Source organism: Dermacentor albipictus, chromosome 3 (assembly GCF_038994185.2).
Source record: "Dermacentor albipictus isolate Rhodes 1998 colony chromosome 3, USDA_Dalb.pri_finalv2, whole genome shotgun sequence".
Taxonomy (NCBI): Eukaryota; Metazoa; Arthropoda; class Arachnida; order Ixodida; family Ixodidae; genus Dermacentor; species Dermacentor albipictus.
In genome coordinates this window covers 48,631,387-48,650,652 of record NC_091823.1, presented here as the reverse complement: position 1 = coordinate 48,650,652, position 19,266 = coordinate 48,631,387, and the positions used below count along the sequence as shown (strand labels likewise).

The 19,266-nt window shown below is 42.4% G+C and overlaps 1 protein-coding gene across 1 annotated transcript in view; it reads left to right on the top strand.

The window, feature by feature from the left end:
* Positions 1-236: 236 nt before the first annotated feature.
* LOC135898142 (CWF19-like protein 2) overlaps positions 237-19,266 on the top strand; it is a 29,014-nt gene continuing 9,984 nt past the window's right edge. The window contains exons 1-15 of the mRNA XM_065426902.2: positions 237-515; positions 582-653; positions 723-836; positions 986-1,114; positions 1,771-1,986; positions 2,735-2,951; positions 3,036-3,227; positions 4,235-4,671; positions 7,024-7,098; positions 7,173-7,238; positions 7,346-7,460; positions 10,553-10,647; positions 14,347-14,463; positions 15,425-15,580; positions 15,735-15,815. Coding sequence (XP_065282974.1) covers positions 498-515; positions 582-653; positions 723-836; positions 986-1,114; positions 1,771-1,986; positions 2,735-2,951; positions 3,036-3,227; positions 4,235-4,671; positions 7,024-7,098; positions 7,173-7,238; positions 7,346-7,460; positions 10,553-10,647; positions 14,347-14,463; positions 15,425-15,580; positions 15,735-15,815 — 2,100 coding nt within the window. The 5' untranslated portion in view covers positions 237-497. The remainder of the gene's footprint in view (positions 516-581; positions 654-722; positions 837-985; positions 1,115-1,770; positions 1,987-2,734; positions 2,952-3,035; positions 3,228-4,234; positions 4,672-7,023; positions 7,099-7,172; positions 7,239-7,345; positions 7,461-10,552; positions 10,648-14,346; positions 14,464-15,424; positions 15,581-15,734; positions 15,816-19,266) is intronic.

Genomic DNA, 19,266 nt, shown 5'->3' with positions numbered 1-19,266 from the left:
CTCATGAATCACGCTTCAGGAAACGGCCTTTGAGACTGGGACGTGAAGCTCTGCGCTGAAATCTCGGAGGCAATAAAAAAATGAAATCGCTCTCAAAGCTATTGTGGACAGTAATTAATAATAATAAACACAGTAAATGCTTGTGTATGTCTTTCTGGTCTGTTTTATTACCACAAGCAAGCCTCTGCGCCGCTCGGAGCATTGGTCGGTGCAGTCGGTGCGATGTGGACAATGTGGACATCACAAGCCAACAAGAGACATCCACCTCCGAATCGCGAATCGTGCGGGAACAGCGCATTGACGCACGGCGATTAAACATTAAACTAGCGTCGTAGTATTTGCATTTCTGCTCTTGCCGCAAGCGTCAATTTTAACATATGTATCGATGTTCCGGGGCTACATGCAAACACACTATCAGTTGGCCCTCACTGATGCGACAATTGCATCAAGACCGGTATTAGTTGGTTATATTGAAATAATAAGCTACTGAGAAGATAATGGATTCTTTTCCCCAGGTAGGTTGTCAAGTGTGAATACCGATACTGGAAATGTTTGTTTTCACTCGCCTGTATTGTTTACAGGTTAAGAAAAAGAAGGGGAGGCACAAGCACAAGAAGCACTCTTCAAAGGCAAAGAAAGCTTATAGGCAATCGGTGGGTTTATTGCACGCGACATTTGTGATAAATCGCAAACTGAAGCCGAGTTTGGTTGCATGTCTTTAGGATTCCAACAGCAGCAGCGGCAGTAGCAGCGATGAATGGTCCGAGGCGCCGTCTAAATTGCGTTCTACCGAAGAGCCGGAGAGAAGTGCAGACGACCCACCGAGGACTGTTCAGGTAACAAGCGATCGAATTACTGTCCTCGAATTTTCTAGACACGTGAGGAACTGACAAGCGAATTGTGTAATTCTGTTGATCGTTCAGAAGTTTTCTAGCGTCGATGCTTGACATGCAATCAAGCAGAACGCTTTCCATGATTCACTCAGAGGGACGCGTGGATGAACTTCGAAGATGTCATTCCGACAATATCAGCAAAGGATCACAGAGCGCAGAGAAGAGGCGAGAGGCCAGGCGGGTCCAGGCAGCGGGAAAAGACCTTGAGGACCATTGATCAGGTGGGTGTGTAATTGTAGTGAAACTACCTGACTGGTGTCTGATGTTGACTGGCTCCTGCTGGGCATATGGTATGCCACACACTCGCATCTTAACGCCCATGACATCGTAAACGTAATTGCATTGCCGCTGGTATCGCGCAAAGCTAGAATATAGCTTGGTAAATGCAACTGTAAGCTCTTAGAGTATGTTTGCATTGACGTGGTTGACTAACATGTGTTGGTTGACAACTTGCCCCTAATTTATACCTCTCATCATACATTCTGGTTCACAGGACAGTTATCAACCATAATATATTCGGAAAACTTAAAAATTGTTTCAGCAAATGAAAATCAAGTATGTGATATTGTGTGGTGTTCATGAATCACAACAGAAGTGCACCACCACGTATGTCAGGTGAGCTTAACAGAAAGCAGGCACTAAGGACCTGTTAATAGATGCAAGTGCTGGTATGTGCTGTAGCATTCTTTGAGCAGGCATGGTTATGTTCCATGATGCAGTGCAGTGTTTAACTGAAACTGGTGTACATTTGTTTACATGCTTCAGAAATGTAAGTAGGAATTCACTGCACACGACTTATAGTCCTATTGCTGGCATGTGAGAGCATATATCCTCTTAAGGTTGCGACTCTCATTGGTAATATGTTGTTTTGTTTTAGCCTGGCCAACATGAGCGAGAGTTAAACCCATACTGGAAAGAAGGTGGGATTGGACTGCCCAAGGAAGATGAAGCTAAGCCAGTTGAGCCAACACTAGCCACATCTGCAGTTGGTGATGGTGGCCTTAAGTGGCTGAAGCGTGCCTACCAGAGGATACGCGAACAAGCTGCTGATGAAGGTCGATCGGTGGAGGAAATTGCAGCTGAGCGCTATGGGGTCAGTAAACAAGTCTATTGCCAGAACATTCCTGAATTTTAGTTGCACATCAATGGCTTTTTTTTTTACGATTGGTGTTAATAGTGTAACATCCAAGAAAATTTTGATGGAAGTGAAAAGATCAGCATTTGTGCTTATATAGTTCAGCAGGACTGACCGTTAAAATGAAGGTTAATTTTAAATGAACATAGAAAGTCACACAGCAAGGAAAGCACGTGTACACACCGAGTAACAACATGGCGTTGTGAATCTTATAGCTGTAATTTAATGCGTCAAATTTTTTTCAGTCAGGAATGTATCTTTCCGTTTCTGCTCCTAATTCTTTGTGTATTCTACAGACCCTAAAGTTACATTTATCTGTGTGGCAGTGCTGTCATGTATGCTGCTCAGTCTCTGGGACTCTTGTTGCTTGAAAGTTAAAGAGAAATATTGTAAGAGTTAACATGGTACTAAGGGAGAGTATATTTATTTATGACTGTGTACTGGCAACAGACAAATTCTGATGTCATTATGCTTTAGCCAGGCAATGTCATGTCATGCTCTTCACTGTACAATCGTGACCTGGTCATTGATATTTTGGCAATTTGTCACTACTAAAGAGTTGCCTTTTGGTTATTGTAGACATAGGGAAACATGTAACTTCTTATCCGTTCGTGTTCCTCTAGAGTGTAGAGAACAGTTTGTGACTGAGTAGAGGAAACGGATTGCTAGAAAAGTAACTGTTTTCTTACCTTTCATTTTGTTTTAGTCTTTAGAGAAATTGGAGAGCATGATTGCAGAAGCTGAGTCAAGGGCTAATCCAAGTGGTGAAAGGCATCATAGAAGACATGAGTTGTCCAGAAGATATGGAAGAATGCAAAAACCAGGCTCGGATGAGGAGACGGAAAGACCATCCCTCAACAGGGCAATGCAAAGACCAGGCTCAGATGAGGAGATGGAGAGACCATCGCATTATCACGCAAAACGTAAGTATGCTTTTCTTCTTTTTAAAGGAATGATACCCTCAAGTCCAGATTGATATAGTCACTCAGCTAATCTTTGATATTCAGACAGAGACAGTCTATCATCAGGCTCGAAGAAGCGGTCCGAGGAAAGAAGAAGATTTCAGCGACCAGGTGATGATGACGATGCTGATCAGGACAGCCACACTGGCAAACATCAGCACAGAAGAGAGCACTCATCATCATCATCGTCTTCAAAGCCCAGCTGGATGAGAAAAGAATTTTTCAAGGAACCAAAAGGTTATATTTCTCCTTCATGAAACATAGAAGGTTGCTTAAAATTTTTTTTCAAAAGTTACAAAGCCACTACACATGCAAGAAACCTTTCATCAAGCTGTGTACCACATCTGTGCAGAGATTTCATTGCTGCAAAGCCACAGAGATTGAGGGAAGCAGTGCTTTTTAATTTTCAGAGTTTCAGAGTACCAACTATGCTACCGGAGCAAGTCAGAGGGGTCAGACAACAGATCTTGCCAGCTGCAGAGTTGCTTTGAAACTTCTGATGAATCGTACATGTCGAAAAGCTTGAGCCAGTCTAAAGCACGCTGACATATATGTTCAAAATTCGATAAGCTCCATCGCACTCTTCTCACAGCTAAAAAGATCGCACTTAGCAATTGTGAAAGTTGGGAAACATTTATATCTTAATTTAATGCTAAAGTTGGTCTCAAAGCACTGGACCTGGCATCATCAACATTATCGTGAGGTCATGTGACAGTGCAACATTCTCCGACGTCGTGTAGCATTAAGGCTAGATATGATGATGTTGCTCATAAAAATAAGAGTTCTGCACATATTTCTTATTCCTGGTGCTTGTGTTTGGAAGCCACAGCAATCTCAAGAACGGAGCAGTAGACATTAGACATTAATCATAATGTGCCCCACTCCTAGGTACCGAAATGAAAGCTGGTTCATAGAAACAAATATTACAGTAAATTGTTTGGAGTGCTTTGACGCTTGCCAATATTTTTTCTTGTATTTAAAGAGTTTGTACCTTCGTTTACTACAAAAATAAACATGTCAAGTTGAAAATGTCATGCCAGTGCTCCTTTAACAAGTGCAACACAGACGGAAAATGGGAAAGCTTTCGTGATGTCCTTTTCTTTAATGCTGTGTCTGCTCTATCTGTTCAGGTTTTCCAACATGTGCCACCTAAGTCAGTCTTTAACCATACTGTGCAGATTGTTCTGGGTTTTCGCGTTCACTGAACTCGCAGGGCGAACATGCTGTATCCATTCTTTTCATAGACAGACAAGATGCGCAGAAGCCTGACGTCAGCAACAAGGGCAGGAATTCCTTGCAGGAAAAACACCTAACTTCGAGGCAAGGAGAGAAGTCCAACCCATCCAAGCTGCTGAAACAGGAAAATGAGCCTGGTTCAGGTACCCAGAGAGAGGAGCCTGTTGCCCCTAAACTGCTCTCGGACAAAGAGCTAAATGCATTAGGTGCAAAACTCATAAAGGCCGAGATGCTTGGAAACACAGCTCTCTACGATAAACTGAAGAAAGAAATTGAGGAAGCTAGGAAAGCAAGGGAGTTTGCAGGTGCTTCCACCTGTCCTGATGGGGCACAGCGTGGCACGCGTGAGGAAGTGGTCATCCTCACTAAGACTGACAATCGTGGCTTCGCACATCCACTTTCGGAGCCATCTGAAGTGGGTGGGCCATCAAGGAAGAAAGCAAAGGTATGTGTATTACCATGTGCTTGTGCTGCCTTGTGAAACTGTTATTGTTTTATTCTGATGCCTTTTATCTTATGTACCTCCTTGTGGCAGTCGTCAGCATAGCACAATGAAATTGACAAAGATCATGCTTAGGTGGGCCTGACATATGATAAGCTTGATGACTATTCTCTTTTTTTTTCTTTCTGCTTTGATGTATTTTACTGTTAACCCATTGTACATGCCACTTAGCTTGCTCAGTGCAAAAACATTGCAATCAATCAACTCTGCTGTTACCTGTAGTGTTCATACCCTGTATTAGTTGCCATGGTATGGGACTTACTGTAATGTGCATCTTTTAGCTTCGGGAGGGCTGCCTTTGAGGCTTTGAGTGCACGTGCAACTGATGGCACATTTTTGCCTGGGACACGTAGTATACAGAATTTTTTTTCTTGTGCTGTGTTCAGTGTATGCATGTGTATGTGTAAGCATTGCAAGAATGTGCCGCATCCCATGGTTTTGGAGACATCAGGGAGTCATTGAGGCAGGTCCTTTTAATGATGTTGTGCTTCACAGTTTATGAATATGACTAAGCTGTGTCTGAAAGACAAGAGGCGATTTAATTTTGATATATGATAGATAGCAGCAGCAGATAAGAGAAATATAAATAACAAAAAAAACTTAGCCTTACATTTTGTCAGGGCTTTGTTAGGCCCCACAAGGTGCTCCCTACTGCATGATGACAACTGTTATTGCCTGCCAGTGTTATTTACCTTCAAATAACGTTGCAACTGCCCTTGTTCAAAAATTGAAATTGCAATCTTTATTTTTTTTTTCTGAATGCAGGCAATTCAGTACTTGTATGACCAGAAAATGTTCACGTTACACTGGTTATTTTTCTTTTGTTTTCGTGGCTAGGCTGATAATTGCCAAACTTCAAGTCCTTGTGCAGTTAAAATAATTGTTAATTCAAGGACCACTGTACTGTGTGTGTTCCAGTTTCCTATTGCTTGTAGCACAGGGGCCTTCCAGAGAATCAGTGACCATAATTGTCTGGAATGCTTTGTGTGAATGCTATGCAATTTTGTTTTTGTGGAGAATAGAGGCCTGGTATTTCACTGAGATTGTTTTGCCCATTATGTACTCCCATGTGCTGTGCAAGTCACATAGGGTATATATAGACAATGGGCTGTTGTGTCTTACTGGATGTGTGATGCAGTTAAGCATTCATTGAGATGAAGTTTCTGATTTTTCGTTGCAGAAGCTATGAACAACAAAGACATTTTGTACCTTCATACACATAATGTTTTGTATATTAAGCAGTGATAGCTTCCTCAGCCACAGGTACTAAGAGTTACACCTCTTAAGTGGTTACTGTAGTGCAGAGATGTGTTAGTATCACAAGGTTCAGATAAGCTAATTCCTAACTCATTAGAGTTAAATCCAGTTAAATGGTGCAAAAGCTACTAATTCTATTCCCTTCAGGTGTAGATTACGATGGACTGTATAAATGTGTCAAATTTACACAACTGTACTTCAAGGTGCTTGACACCCCATTGTAAGAAAGACAAGGTGGTAGGATATTGCATTGTGCATGTTTAACGAGTTGTCATAAGTAGAGAGGAACTAAATATATATTTATTGTACAGTCACTCGTGTTGCATATAAATAACTTAATCACAGACTTGAAGTTCATGCATAATTTTATTATTAGCCTCTAAATGCATTATGAAAAATGTCAGTTTTACCTGAAGGCGAAGCATTGAAAGCGATAGCATGGTTTAGTGTTGCACTTAAGACGTCCCAGGAGGCTGCCGTAATGAGCGTGTCAGTAGCATTGCAGGTGTCACCCCTCGGTGATGCACGAGATGGGATTCATGCAAAATACACAGGTGCTGCTCATGTTCCAGTTTGACCTTGACTGAGCTTGTTGGTCAAATTTAAGGAACCAGGCATTTTCGGGGTTTGTTCCTGGAGTAGCTCTACCGCTTTAAAAAAAGAAAAATTATTGTTTAGACATTTCTGCTGGAACATGGCATGTTGAGTGTCCCATCAGACATGGTACTAGTGCCTTCAGCAAACTATTCGTCTGTTGCAATATGCAGCACATTGAAGTGAAATGAAGGAACACTAAGCCTGCAGAGGGTTCAATTCACCTGAAGGTCAATGTATGTTGCCTTTGCTTGGCCATCACTTGACAGAACTGGCAAAAACAAGTTGCATCCACAAATGTGGATGCTGTGCGTGAGAGGGCAATGGTGCAGCAAGGTCATTACAGGTTGACTACAAAAATAATAAAGGTCTCATAATGCATGGCAGCTATTGCTGGGCCTATCTATCACTGCAGGATTGCACTTGATCTCTGGTCGTTCACAGGTTCCTACACATGACAGAGGTGGTGAACGGGTGCGTTACTTCGCTGATGATGACCGGCATTCACTCAAGAACTTGGTAAGCTGCATACAAATGTATTCTTATGCTGCATTAAAATTTGTTGTATTTCCTTTTTCTTTCTCTGTTATCAGTTCGAGCGGGAGAAAATGACCACAGCTGAAGATCAAAATGCAGAGTTTGCACGTCTTGCTGGCAAGGTGAGGGGATATTGTGCTGGTAGTCTGCATGCAGCCATTGCCTTCGACTCGAGTGCTGGCTCTGCCTTCTCTTGGGAGCGTGCTCATGACTGAGAGTTTCTGCGCAGGTACGAATCTCGAAAAATGAAGAATATGACTTTGACGATGCTGCCATGGACAAAGCAAGTGAGCATGATTCTTCTGCAAAGCAAGATGCCAGGGACAGAATGCAAGCCATTCAAGGTAGCACCATTTTTCTTTCTTTTTCACACACAGTTCTGCGGAAATCTACGTGGTCGAGAAAGTTTCATGAAAGGAAAAAGATGGATTTCCTTCACGGCTTTGTGCTGCTCTTGATGGCAGTCTTTCCCTTTCACATATTTTATGTCAAACATAACCACTAGTACTTTGATGTCCTTTATGGTTAATATTTCTGCACATCTGCAAAAGATAATGTCCTACTGCCCATTTTGTATATCTGTATCTGAACAGGCTCTTGTATGCAAGCCGTAACATGTTCCCTTTTTTTTTTTCATGATTAGCGTACAAGTTTTCTCCATGTCTAAAGGAGTGTTCTAATGCAGTGTGTTATGAGTAATGAAATTGAAACAGTACGTAATATTGTAAGGTTGTGGAGGTTTGGCTTTGGTGCACCTTGCCAAACTGGTTGGACTCATTTGAAGTCTTCATTTACAAAAACTGCTCGGGGAGCCTTAAATGCCTCTGCAAATTCGCACATTTCTTAGCTGAAAGTGAGTTTTACTAGCGGTGTAATTTTACAGAAATTAGGGCTTTGTGTGAGTAATCTTGCACTTACTAGATTCTGACATGCACTCTTTAAAGGGGCCCTGAATCACTTTTTACCGAAGTGGAAAAAGACATTTGAAGTGAAGATAGGCTTTTCCAGAACCACTTTGTCGCAAAAAGTACTTCAATGCGTTCAGCCGAAGCGGAGTTATCGGCAATCAAACACGGCCTCAGCTGTGCTCCCCTTCCTCCTCCAATGCCTTGCACTGCGAAGGCTACAGTGGAGACGTCACCGGCGTGCGCACTTCAAATTTCCGATTTGGTGCCTATGCCGCGCTAAACGTAAGCGAAACGCGGCTGTCCTCAGAGAGCCGCAGTGCACTTAGCCACTGGACTTGTGGCGGCACCTTGCAGCGGCCGCAGTGTAGCCGAGCGTAGCGACCAATAGCAGCCGCGTATTGGAGTGTGCTTTATGACGAAATAAAGCACACAGAAAAGAGCGAGGATCATGGGGTTTTTGAAACAAGAGCGTTTGAGAAAAAAGTGACTTTGCGCTCCGCTTGCGAGCTCCACAGACCGTGTGTGACTGCAGAACTTGGCTGAGATGTTCACAACAGCGTATGCTACCCGCGGACTATGTTATTTCACCAAGCCCGAGGGGTGGTTCAGGGCCCCTTTAAAGAAAATGTTTTTCTTGGCAAGTTACCCCCACCCTTCCGTATCGGGTATGTTCCTAGCCTCTTTTGTAGGCCAACATCAAAGAGTGCATTCTAAAAATGTGCGTCGATCACGAAAATAGATATGGTACTGTTGCGCCTGGTGCTATCGGTACCGGTGGTACCAGGAGTGTTCTTGCATTTCTCCCAGGGAACAGCAAGTGTTTTGAGACACTGCTGCGTCTTTGGTCGAAGACGCAGACACTGCTGTTTGTGGTGCTGCAGGCTTCAGTATATATTCTATAGTTCAAACACCGTGTTCTCACTCCCAATTGGCTCAGGAAGACATTTCTTGTATGTTCTAGAATGTATCGCCATTTAACACTCCACTTTGACTCAAGAATGCAAATAGCAGTGTCACCCCTCGACAGAAGTGGTCAGTGTGCTTTGTGATCATCCAAGGCAAATCTTGCAAAGTGTAGATTCTTCATCAGTCAAGGGGTGGCACTGTGCTCAATTCGTTGGAGTGGAGGGAGAACTTTGAGTTGAGAATCTTTTGAGAATACCATGGAGGAAGGAAAAAGCTGAGGTGAGGCCCTACCCACTCCACACGGTAGGAGAAAAGTATGGAGGAAGTTGCATGGTATTTTTTCGCTGTAGCGGCCATATTGTCCAGGCACAATGGCACTTTTGTTGTGGTGTGGGCTCAAGTGTGTGGTGTGTGCTCAGGTGTGACTGGAAGTAGTAAAAAGTACGTAACGAGCGTCCATGCAATGCACTCAGTTTGCTTTTCCAACAGCAGCAAATAACCTCACCTATCGTTGCATTCACAACTATCGCCCGCCGCCAACCCAATGGCAATAAGCAACTTCACCTATTTCTTTCACAGCGCGTGTGGTGCAGTGCCGTTGGAAGCATACTGCATTCATTTAATATGCAACAACCGAAACGCAACACCATTCCCTGCTGCAGGTGGCACGAAGTGAACATCATGTATCGATCTAGCAGCATCATATGATGGCGTCACCACCAGCTCGATTTCATTTCTGTTTATAGTTACTGGCTTAAATGGGAAAATGACAATGCCTGTCTTTGGCTGTTTGACTCCACCAGCTCGAGCGCGTCGCGTCAGCGTCTCGTGTGTGGGCATGTCAAAGCTTCTCACCAAAATGCGCCATCCAAAGAAGCTGCTAATTTGAAAAATGGGAATGTCAGCTTGCTGAAGCGGCAAAAACAACTCATATTTTGGGCCGCTCATGCTCCACCAGCTTGGTGCACATTGGCGTCTCATGCTGCAGTGTTTGCACCACACTTTGCATTACATAGATAGCGACTACATCTTGGTCTGCCAAATTCTTTTGTGACTTTGGGTCATACATCTCACGGTTGGTAAGTTCTTTCTCGCATTTTCTTTCCAAAGTGTATGAACGAGGTTCTACTGTATTTGGAATCAAACGTTGACTGCCTATTCGGCACAGGCAAGGTGTTGCCTGCAACTGATTTTCTCTCATTCACTTTAAACAACACTTAATATTTCAGTTTTGAATTGATTGACTTGTTTCATTGACATCTACTATTCTAACATTCAAATGATGGGCTTTCTTTCTGTGCCCATTGCAATATTTGAATGCAATTAGATTTTGAGTTGTTCTGTTTACTTCGTTATACTGTTACACAAAGGACAAAAAAGAAACTAAAAAGGAATTGACACATGTGTACGTTGTATAACTGTGCAACAGCATAGCGCAGTAAGCAGAACAATGTCATACCAACTAGTCCCAGTTGAAGCCTTAGATTTTAAGGCAAAAGTTTAATGACATTGAAATAATGAAGTTGGCGGTATAGCAGCTTTGTTATCAGAGGAAGTATATGCATTACATTAGCGTGCTTGAAAACTAATCTAAAATACCATTGTTTCATTTTTCTTGACAGAGCATAAGCACATGTCTAAAGCATTGGAGAAATGTAAATACTGCCTCGACAGCCATGAAATGAAGAAACACCTGATCATTGCCATAGGCATAAGGGTGAGTTGCACATTTTCAGTTCCATATGGAGCTTCACAGTTGCTTAGCTATGGCTGTGTTAGTAGCGAGAGTTCAGCTCACCAATCAGATTTTGTCACATTTTCTCCCTGAAAACAAGTCTAGTTGGTGAAGGTATTTCCCTTTGTTGAAATCCTTTGTCCTTGGCTCTACAACACTTCTTGAAATAACCACAATATGGTAGTAAAATTATTGGACATGGCATTTGGACGACTATTTCTTGTGCTGGCAAGGCTGATTCATAAGAAAAGCTGTCCTCCATGGATAGTGTTTTTGTTTCATCCTCTAATAATAAATGAAAAAGCCAAACATCCTGTTTCAGAGAAATCTTTGTGTAGTAATAGTGTCAGTGTTTATAAAAACAAACAGTGATCTGGTTGTGAAGCTCATTGTGATAACACTTCACTTCTATCTACCACTTGATGGCAGATTTGGGAGAGCATACCTGTCTTGAGTTGAGCTGGCATGGTCACTGACCACTTTGCTACTTTTTTGTCGTTGGGGCTGGAAAGGTGCCCGACTGCGTAAGTGTAGGTGCTAGCATCACTAAATGCAGCCAGACAGATGTAGTTTATCATTGCAGATCTGTTCGCTTTATCAGAAGCCACAAAATGTAGCGCTCTTTGACAGTGACCCACACTTCTGCTGGCATGTAGATAACTGCCTGTACACTAAACTCTGTGTGATAAGGAATCATATACAAAATAACCTTAGAAGGAGGAGGATAGGAAAAGGGCAAAAAAATTCAACATGAAAGAAGTAAAAGAAATTGTGGAAGCACATTGAGTCTGTAGGAGATTAAATTAAGGTGCCTAATCTAGTCAACTTATGAAAAAGCTATGCTGAACAAAATAAGTCCTTAAGGAAGACTGCAGCAACATGCAATTTTGCATTTTTCTTGCTTCACTTGTGTTCCTGCTAACACCAACCTTAATTTCATTGATTTCATATACAGTAAAAGCTCGTTAATTCGAACCACAAGGGGAAGCCGCTTCAGTTCGAATTAACGAAAGTTCAAACTAACGAAAGTGAAGGAGGGCAACTGTACACTGCGATTTGGAAGCAGTAGGGCATGCAAAAAATTTGGCGTGTCAAAAAGTGATGGCGTCTGCCGCGGCACACGCCATCTTCCAAGTCGAAGCTCTGGGTCCGACTGTGCCACACCACCGATATCCACCGAAACGAACGTTAGCCGAGGCTTAACACCATCAGAATGAATCGCGACGGCCGATACTTCCTAAGCTGAAAACAGAGGTCCACAACCGATTAAGACTTCCGAGACAAAGACGCTGAACATGTGAAGGTGGCGAAGGCCCTGATTCGTTGGTTCTTGATTGCAAGCGCAGCTGCGACGTACTTGATTCACTGTGTTTTGGAGCTTGCCGTGCCATCTCCGCACAACATTAGCAGCTGTATAAGATTTGCAAAGGCTCCGAGATTCGCAACGGGCAAGAAGTCTCGGAGGTTACGTTGAACGGAGAGGCGGCAGCCGCCGCTGCCTTTTGGCTGACCCCGCGTCGATTAGATTTTTCTCCGATTTTGCCTTCTCTCGCCGTTCTCTCCGTTTCCGAGGCAATACAGCCTTGTGTGTAGGCAGTAGGCGCGCTTCTGTGGCCGTGTGCCAGGCGAGCGTAGTTCGAATTATCCGTGAGGAAACCTTCTCGCGTTCGAATTAACGGACTTTTTTATACATAGACTTCTGTGGAGCTTGGCCGGACCAAATCGTACAGTTCGAATTATCCATAAATTTGAATTATTGAAGTTCGAATTAACGAGCTTTCACTGTACTTACTGCTGTCTGCAGGAGTTAATGTGAATTCTGTTGTTTCTGGATAATGCATGTGACACGGTGGCTTGCTGCTATCATTGCTCTTTTTATTATGCAAAGGCTCAAGTTACTTCTTGAAATAACCACAATATGGTAGTTACTGAAAAAATATGTGCACGAGGAATTCACGTGAGGGGCCACCTGAATTCACCACCTGAGGGGTCAAAAAGAAAACTATGCACTCATGCACATGACAATGTGCTTGTAGCATTTAATTCTCTGTCCTGCATTGTAGGAAAGCTGTGTTGTGCCAAAACTGCACTATAATATCAGAATAACATTGCTAGTTTATAAGTTAATTTCCCTTTAGGGAAGCTCTGTTGACGTGAATTTCCTGGTAGGCTGAGTGGTTGTTTTTTTGGGCTTTTGTTTATATTTCTCATGCATGCAGTGCTTTTACAGCACAGCTGTGTACCTCTAGCTCCCATATGCACCCCCCACGCGTTCCCTGAGGAGGTACCCTGGGCGGCTTTGCATCCGTATCACAGACAGGAATGCGCACACAGCCGACCATTTGGGAGAGAGAGGGAAAGAGTGTGGCAACAGTGCTGCAGCAATGGGGACGGGTAGGAGAGAGGGGGATGAATGTGGTGACAGCGCTGCAATAAAGGAAAAGGGTAGGGGGAGAAGGCTAAAGAGTGTGGCGACGGCGCCTGTGCACGTCGCCTAGGCTTCTGTGGTTAATGTCATGTGCATCAAAGGTGCCGGAGCTTCTGGAATGCAGACAGGTAGGGGAGAGGGAAAGAGTGTGGCGACGGCACTACAGCAATGGAGACTGGTAGGGGAGCGGGGTAAGGAGTGTGGCGATGGCACCTTTGCACATGGCCTGGGCTTCTGTCGTTATAATGTCACGCACGTTGGAGATGCCGGCACATCTGCAGCAGCAGTTGTGGCAGATGCATGGGAGGTGCGGTGACTGCGGCGGCACTTGTGTTGGTGTAGTGTGGTGCTGTATGAAAAAGATGTATGATTTCATATTGTATGCAGCACATGTATGTAGCCTACGCAGCTTCGCTGGTAATCTGTCCCCATACGAATGTTGTGGTCCTACAAATTTTCTATTGGGAGGTCCATAGCACCAAAAGAAAGCATAGAAAAGAACGGGTTGTTGTTAACTAGCAAGCGAGGTGGCACCACCACAACGAGTGGCCAACATGGCCTTCCTAGCCAGCACAGCAGCACATTAATGAGATTGCAGTTGTTTGGAACCCTGGCTCAGTGGCTGTGGCATTGTGCTACTGAGCACAAGGTTACAGGGTTGATTCCCAGTCGTGGTATCCAAGTTTGATGGGGGTGAAATGCAAAAAACACTTGTGCACTTATATTTAGGTGCACATCAAAGAACCCCAGATGGTCAAAATTAACCAGGATTCCTCAACTATGGCATCTCTTATAGCCAAAGTGGTATGACTTGGGCTATAATCATTGGTATGACTTACAAACAGAGGAAGTCTTTACACAAAAGATTTATGTGTACAACTTCTTGATAACATTTAATGTTCATGTTCCCTGTGGAGTGGCTGATGTTTTAGTTGACTTACAGAGTTGAACACTGAAACTTGCCGTCAACACTGATAGTTCAGTGGTGGCCACTTGCTGCAGTTTTATTTGCGTAACACACACTGATATGCAAACTACTATAATGCTGTGCACAAATATATGCTCATAGAGCTGCAAAGCAATATTTGTGAATAAAACTATAAGGATGTTTGCAAGTTTCATAGCTGCTCTTTCTTACCCGGTGAATGAAAAAGTATCCACTTAGTATAAATTAGATGGAAGCCATTGGAAGAAGCGTTGCATGAAAGGTTGTTTTAATTTTCATTTCGTACCATTCTTCATTTACTTTCCAGGCCTACTTATGTTTACCACCGTATCAGTCACTGACTGAGGGCCACTGTTTGATTGTTCCACAAGCACACGTTGCGTGCGGAACATTGCTTGATGAAGATGTGTGGCTTGAGGTGCAGGTATGTTGACAAATTTTTGCAAATAGCAGTTTATCCATTTTTTTTTCCATCTGATTTCAAGTAGTTAATGTGAGATTTTGGTATTAGCTTTGAAGGTCACACTTTCTGCATACTTATTGTTCGTTTGCCTTTTTGACGATGTATTTAACAACAAAAGAATTTATTAAACTTGCAGTCTCAGTTTTGTGGCCGTAGATTTTTGCCAGAAACCTGGTGTTTGTCGCTGCTATTAGAAGCAGAAATAAATTTTTGTCTGGGATGTGGGCAGAAACGAGATTCGAACTGCTCGCTTGGAAGCCTGCACCTGCACACAAAGACTGACCAGCTTAATACATGAAAGAATTTTTTTCTTCTTGCCTTTTGAGACCACGAAACAGTTTCACATTATTAAAGCATGAAACGTAAAACAGCTTGGTCCACGAAGTTTCCTGGTCGCATGTTGTACTTATGCTATTTTCTTCAGTTGCCAAACAGATGAAACCGTCTGTGATTACACAACAGCTCAGTTATGCTTGTATGACAATTATTTTTCATGTTTTCCAGACGAATTAAGGAACCAACGGTGCCATGTGTTGTGTTGAATTATATGAGCACCTAAATATTTTATCTTAGGTGAAATTTGTGCGTGAACAAAACAGCGATAAGAGGAAAATCTTTTTTTAAATTTAAAATTAAAATAAAAAAGCGGGTTACTGTTTAACCTTTTCTGTTAGCTTTCTAAATAATTTGGATAGTGAACCCTGTATGTGTGCCCTCCATGAAAGTAGCTGCAGTGTGGAACGTGATACATATCTCCCAAGGGTACTAGGGTAGTAAGGCACTTTTGTGCTGTTTCGACTATAGATAGGTCACAATGAAGCCTTCACTTTTCCTTGTGACACCATCTGCGTCAATCTTTAACATTGCAACAGCCCTGCTTTTATGTTGCACATTCACTATTCCAACTTTTTTTTTTGTCTAGGTGTTTAGAAAAGGTTTGACAAAGATGTTTGAGGAGATGGGAAAGGACACTGTCTTTATGGAGACAGCTGTTGCGTTCCGTCATCACCCACACGCAGTCATAGAGTGCATACCAGTGCCCATGGATGTTGGAAACTTGGCACCAATGTACTTCAAGGTTAGTCAAAGGTGCACAAATGTGTGAAAACTCTGCATGCAAAAATACCTAACATTGAAAACACTTTACAGCAGCTCTTTTGCATGTGATAGCTGTGGTTGCACAAGTTTGAACACTGAATTGTTTTAAATACATTATCCTCTCCTTATTTCAGAAAGCTATAATGGAATGTGAGAGCGAGTGGGCCCAAAACAAAAAGCTTGTTGACCTGTCAAAGAAAGGCCTACGGAACTCGGTATGCTTACCTTTTGATCTTTCGGTATTGACTCAAACTTATGAGCTGTCAAATTAGTTGGCCTGTGTAAGGAGGTGACATTGTTTGCCTCTCAAAATTTTAATGCATGCCATTGCTATTAACTCTAAGACATCTAAGGTTGTTTACTTACATACATGTGAATTACTCAGCATAATGACGTTGCAGCCTGAAGTGTAAAAAGAAAAAAAAGAAGCACTATAATTGCCATAATTTCCTGATTATCGTTTGCAACCAAGTCCATAGGAGTCAATTTACCAAAAAAATAAACGAATTTCTGTTGCCTTCTCTGCAGCCGGTACATAATTCACTAGGCCAAAGTTTGTAATCTGTGCATAACACATTTGTGTAACTGCCATCACTATACTTCTAGTTTCAGAATCCATCATTGAAAACATTCTCAGATTGGGATTGAGTTCTTCTGAATATGGCAGTATCTGCTGTGTGAGACTGCTCCTGTCGCAGTAAGTGAGCTCAGAGGTGGAGGAATCCCTAAAGTCTGCTGATCTTTTAGCCTTAGAATTCACTGTAGCACCAATTCAACTGCTAGACATAAAAAAATTCCATCTGTGCCAAATTGACGAAAGGCTCATTATTTGCTGACTTGCTGTGGTTATTTTCTTCTCCTGGAGAGAGCTTTATGTAGTCTGGCTTTAACGAAACCGTTGATTATAATCTCAAAAGGGGCTGTTCTCTAATATTCTGCAAAAGGCATCTACCAGTTCCATTGCTCAGTAGCAACAGAGCACAGCGTCAGCATGACACTTGAAAATGCAATGCTAGTGACATTTGCCCTAGACTTGCCTGGTTAGAATGAGTCAATTTAAGGTATATCGTTGTATAATCTGGACTAGGAATAAATTAATTGGTTTTTAATATACTCTGTGGACTGTCATTCGAAAAAGATGGCATTTGGAATGTGTGTGGAGTGGATGCGAAAGCGTGGCTGGCTTTGCTTCGTACCACTGATGTGAAGATATCGTCAGCGTGGCTAGAAACTATCTTTCGTCACTGGCTCTCAAATTAAACAGATTTTTTTTTTCTCATTCGAATTTACTTTGTCTGATTACCTGATAATACTGAAAATTTTGCGGCCCCTTCCGTGCAAGAAAATTTCATCGGCGACTGTATAAAAGATTGAATTTCGGTATAAAGAACTGCCGATATAACAAAGCATATTGTTGATTTTACCGACTTCAGTATACCAAGTTTTAACTGTAGCAGCATCACAAAATACTTTCACACCTTTATAGGCTGCAGATAAAATAGCCTATATATATATATATATATATATATATATATATATATATATATATATATATATATATATATATATATATATATATATATATAGGCAGTCGGAACAAGGGCTATGATTACCTGGTGGTATACGATCATGTATGGGGGTGGTACAGCTGCGCCAATTGTGTCGGAGTGCTGCATTAGCGACTTGCTGAACCCCTCCCCCATTTTTTGGTGTATTTATTGTTTTGCTTCAGTAAACATCAGTTGATAGTGCAGCATTTGTTCAGTATGTTTTCTTTGCCCTTTGTCAGTGTCATTTCACACTGCTTGGACTGTTCTTAAATATGTGTAAGAACCATAAAAATGCCTCATATTGTGCCTGAGCTGCTCCAAAACACTGAGCGCCACAACCAAAAATTCGTGTCCAGGCCAGCTTTAAAGGGAAGTGGCAGCTGGGTAAATAGCCTGGGTTTTAGTAACTCCATATGTGGATATCGGGAGTCCTTGCAGTCGTCAATTATTGCGCCATTCCGGCCTGCATTCTGCTTCATTCATGTGGGGTAATGTGCGAGCGTTGTTAGCACACCTGCGAACTCATGTTTGTGTTTCATTGGGGATTTATTAGTTGCATATCTTCATACCTATCCTTCAAGAAGCCAATGTGTGTTCATTATTATACCTTCCAGCGTCGCCGCAGCCAATAAACCACATGCGTTTTGCTGTCGGTCACCCGGCGTCGATTATGCTGGTGCAAGTACATGCAAGATGCAAATGTAAAAGCTTTGCATGGGCTTTGCCTTGCATGGGAGGAACATTGTAGCGGCACACAAGTTGTATTTGAGTGTAAGAACATTCCGTTTAAAGTCATTTGAAGCACCCATCTTGTAAGAATGTTACTGTGCTTTTGTTGAATGCTAATATTTTCTCACCTGGTGCTCCATGTACTAGCACAAGGTCAAGGTCCAACATTAGAAAAATGGTCTAATGCCATTTTGCTCACGTTGGTTCTGTATAGTCCAATGCTTCATTGTATAAAATGCTGTTTAAATTATGTATTGGATCTGTAAGCAATTGACTGCTGCATGTTAAAATTTAACATTATCTATATATTTTATTAGGGTGACCTCCCCCCCGACAGTTCTTAACTTTGGGACACCCTATCATGCTATTTATTCTGTACGTGTTAAAAAGTAGCACATTGCTGTAATAAATCTGAATCTGAAAAGGGGCTGAAATAACAGGAGCCAATTTTATACAAAAGCTACACTGCGATGCATGAGTTACCGCATCGCATCTACATTAGAGGCCTTGCGACAAACCATTATGGTCACATGGTGGCCTCGACATCTATGCCATTTGGCAATAAAAATTGGATGTTTAATGTCGAAATGCAAACGAAAAGTAGTGAAGAATATGTTTGTGCCAAATGCTGATCGAGAGTGATAATGCGTGAAAGAACTTACCCTGCAAACCTGACTGCCTTGGTACCATATACGAACGTTATGTGTGATAAGCAACACATGCTTCGGTGATGCCGATGAGGGAATTCGGTTCAGTGACAAGCACATGTAGTCATTCATAGTGCAAATGCCACAACGCCCTGCGTAAGCCACATCCGTGGGGCAGTATCATGGTTGTAAATTTAAAAAATAATTAGTAATGCTTGAAAGCAAGCTGGCTTACAAAGCATTTTACATATTATGTTTCGAATTTTTTGAAGAATGCCTGTAGTCTGCCAACCAACCATCTAGCCAAGCGTGAACATGGCTGCAGGTACGGTGTCATGTTGGCCGGCATCATGTGATCCCCACCGATACACAGTACGCAAAAATTCCTCTAGCATATGACGAAGCTGTGCCGAGAGCCTGAGCATTTCATGAAAAATGGAGAAAACGTGAATGCGTGGACCCTAATGTTCGATAAAAATTTTAGTTTGTGTTCAGGCATCATACTTGCACATAAGTGGCAGGCGGAAACGGGATTTTCACTCAAAATTATAATCTCACGCCTTTGTCTGTTCAAACACTGCGAGTTTCTTTCAGTTTAAATGCCTGGCATCATCACAGGACCCAAAATGCTGTGAGAGTTATTAGCTAGAGTTATAGGGACTTCACTATACCTGGCAAGCTTTAGAAAGTGGAACACAGCAGTCTTTTACGCACTCTGAAGTCGGATCTGTGACTGCAGG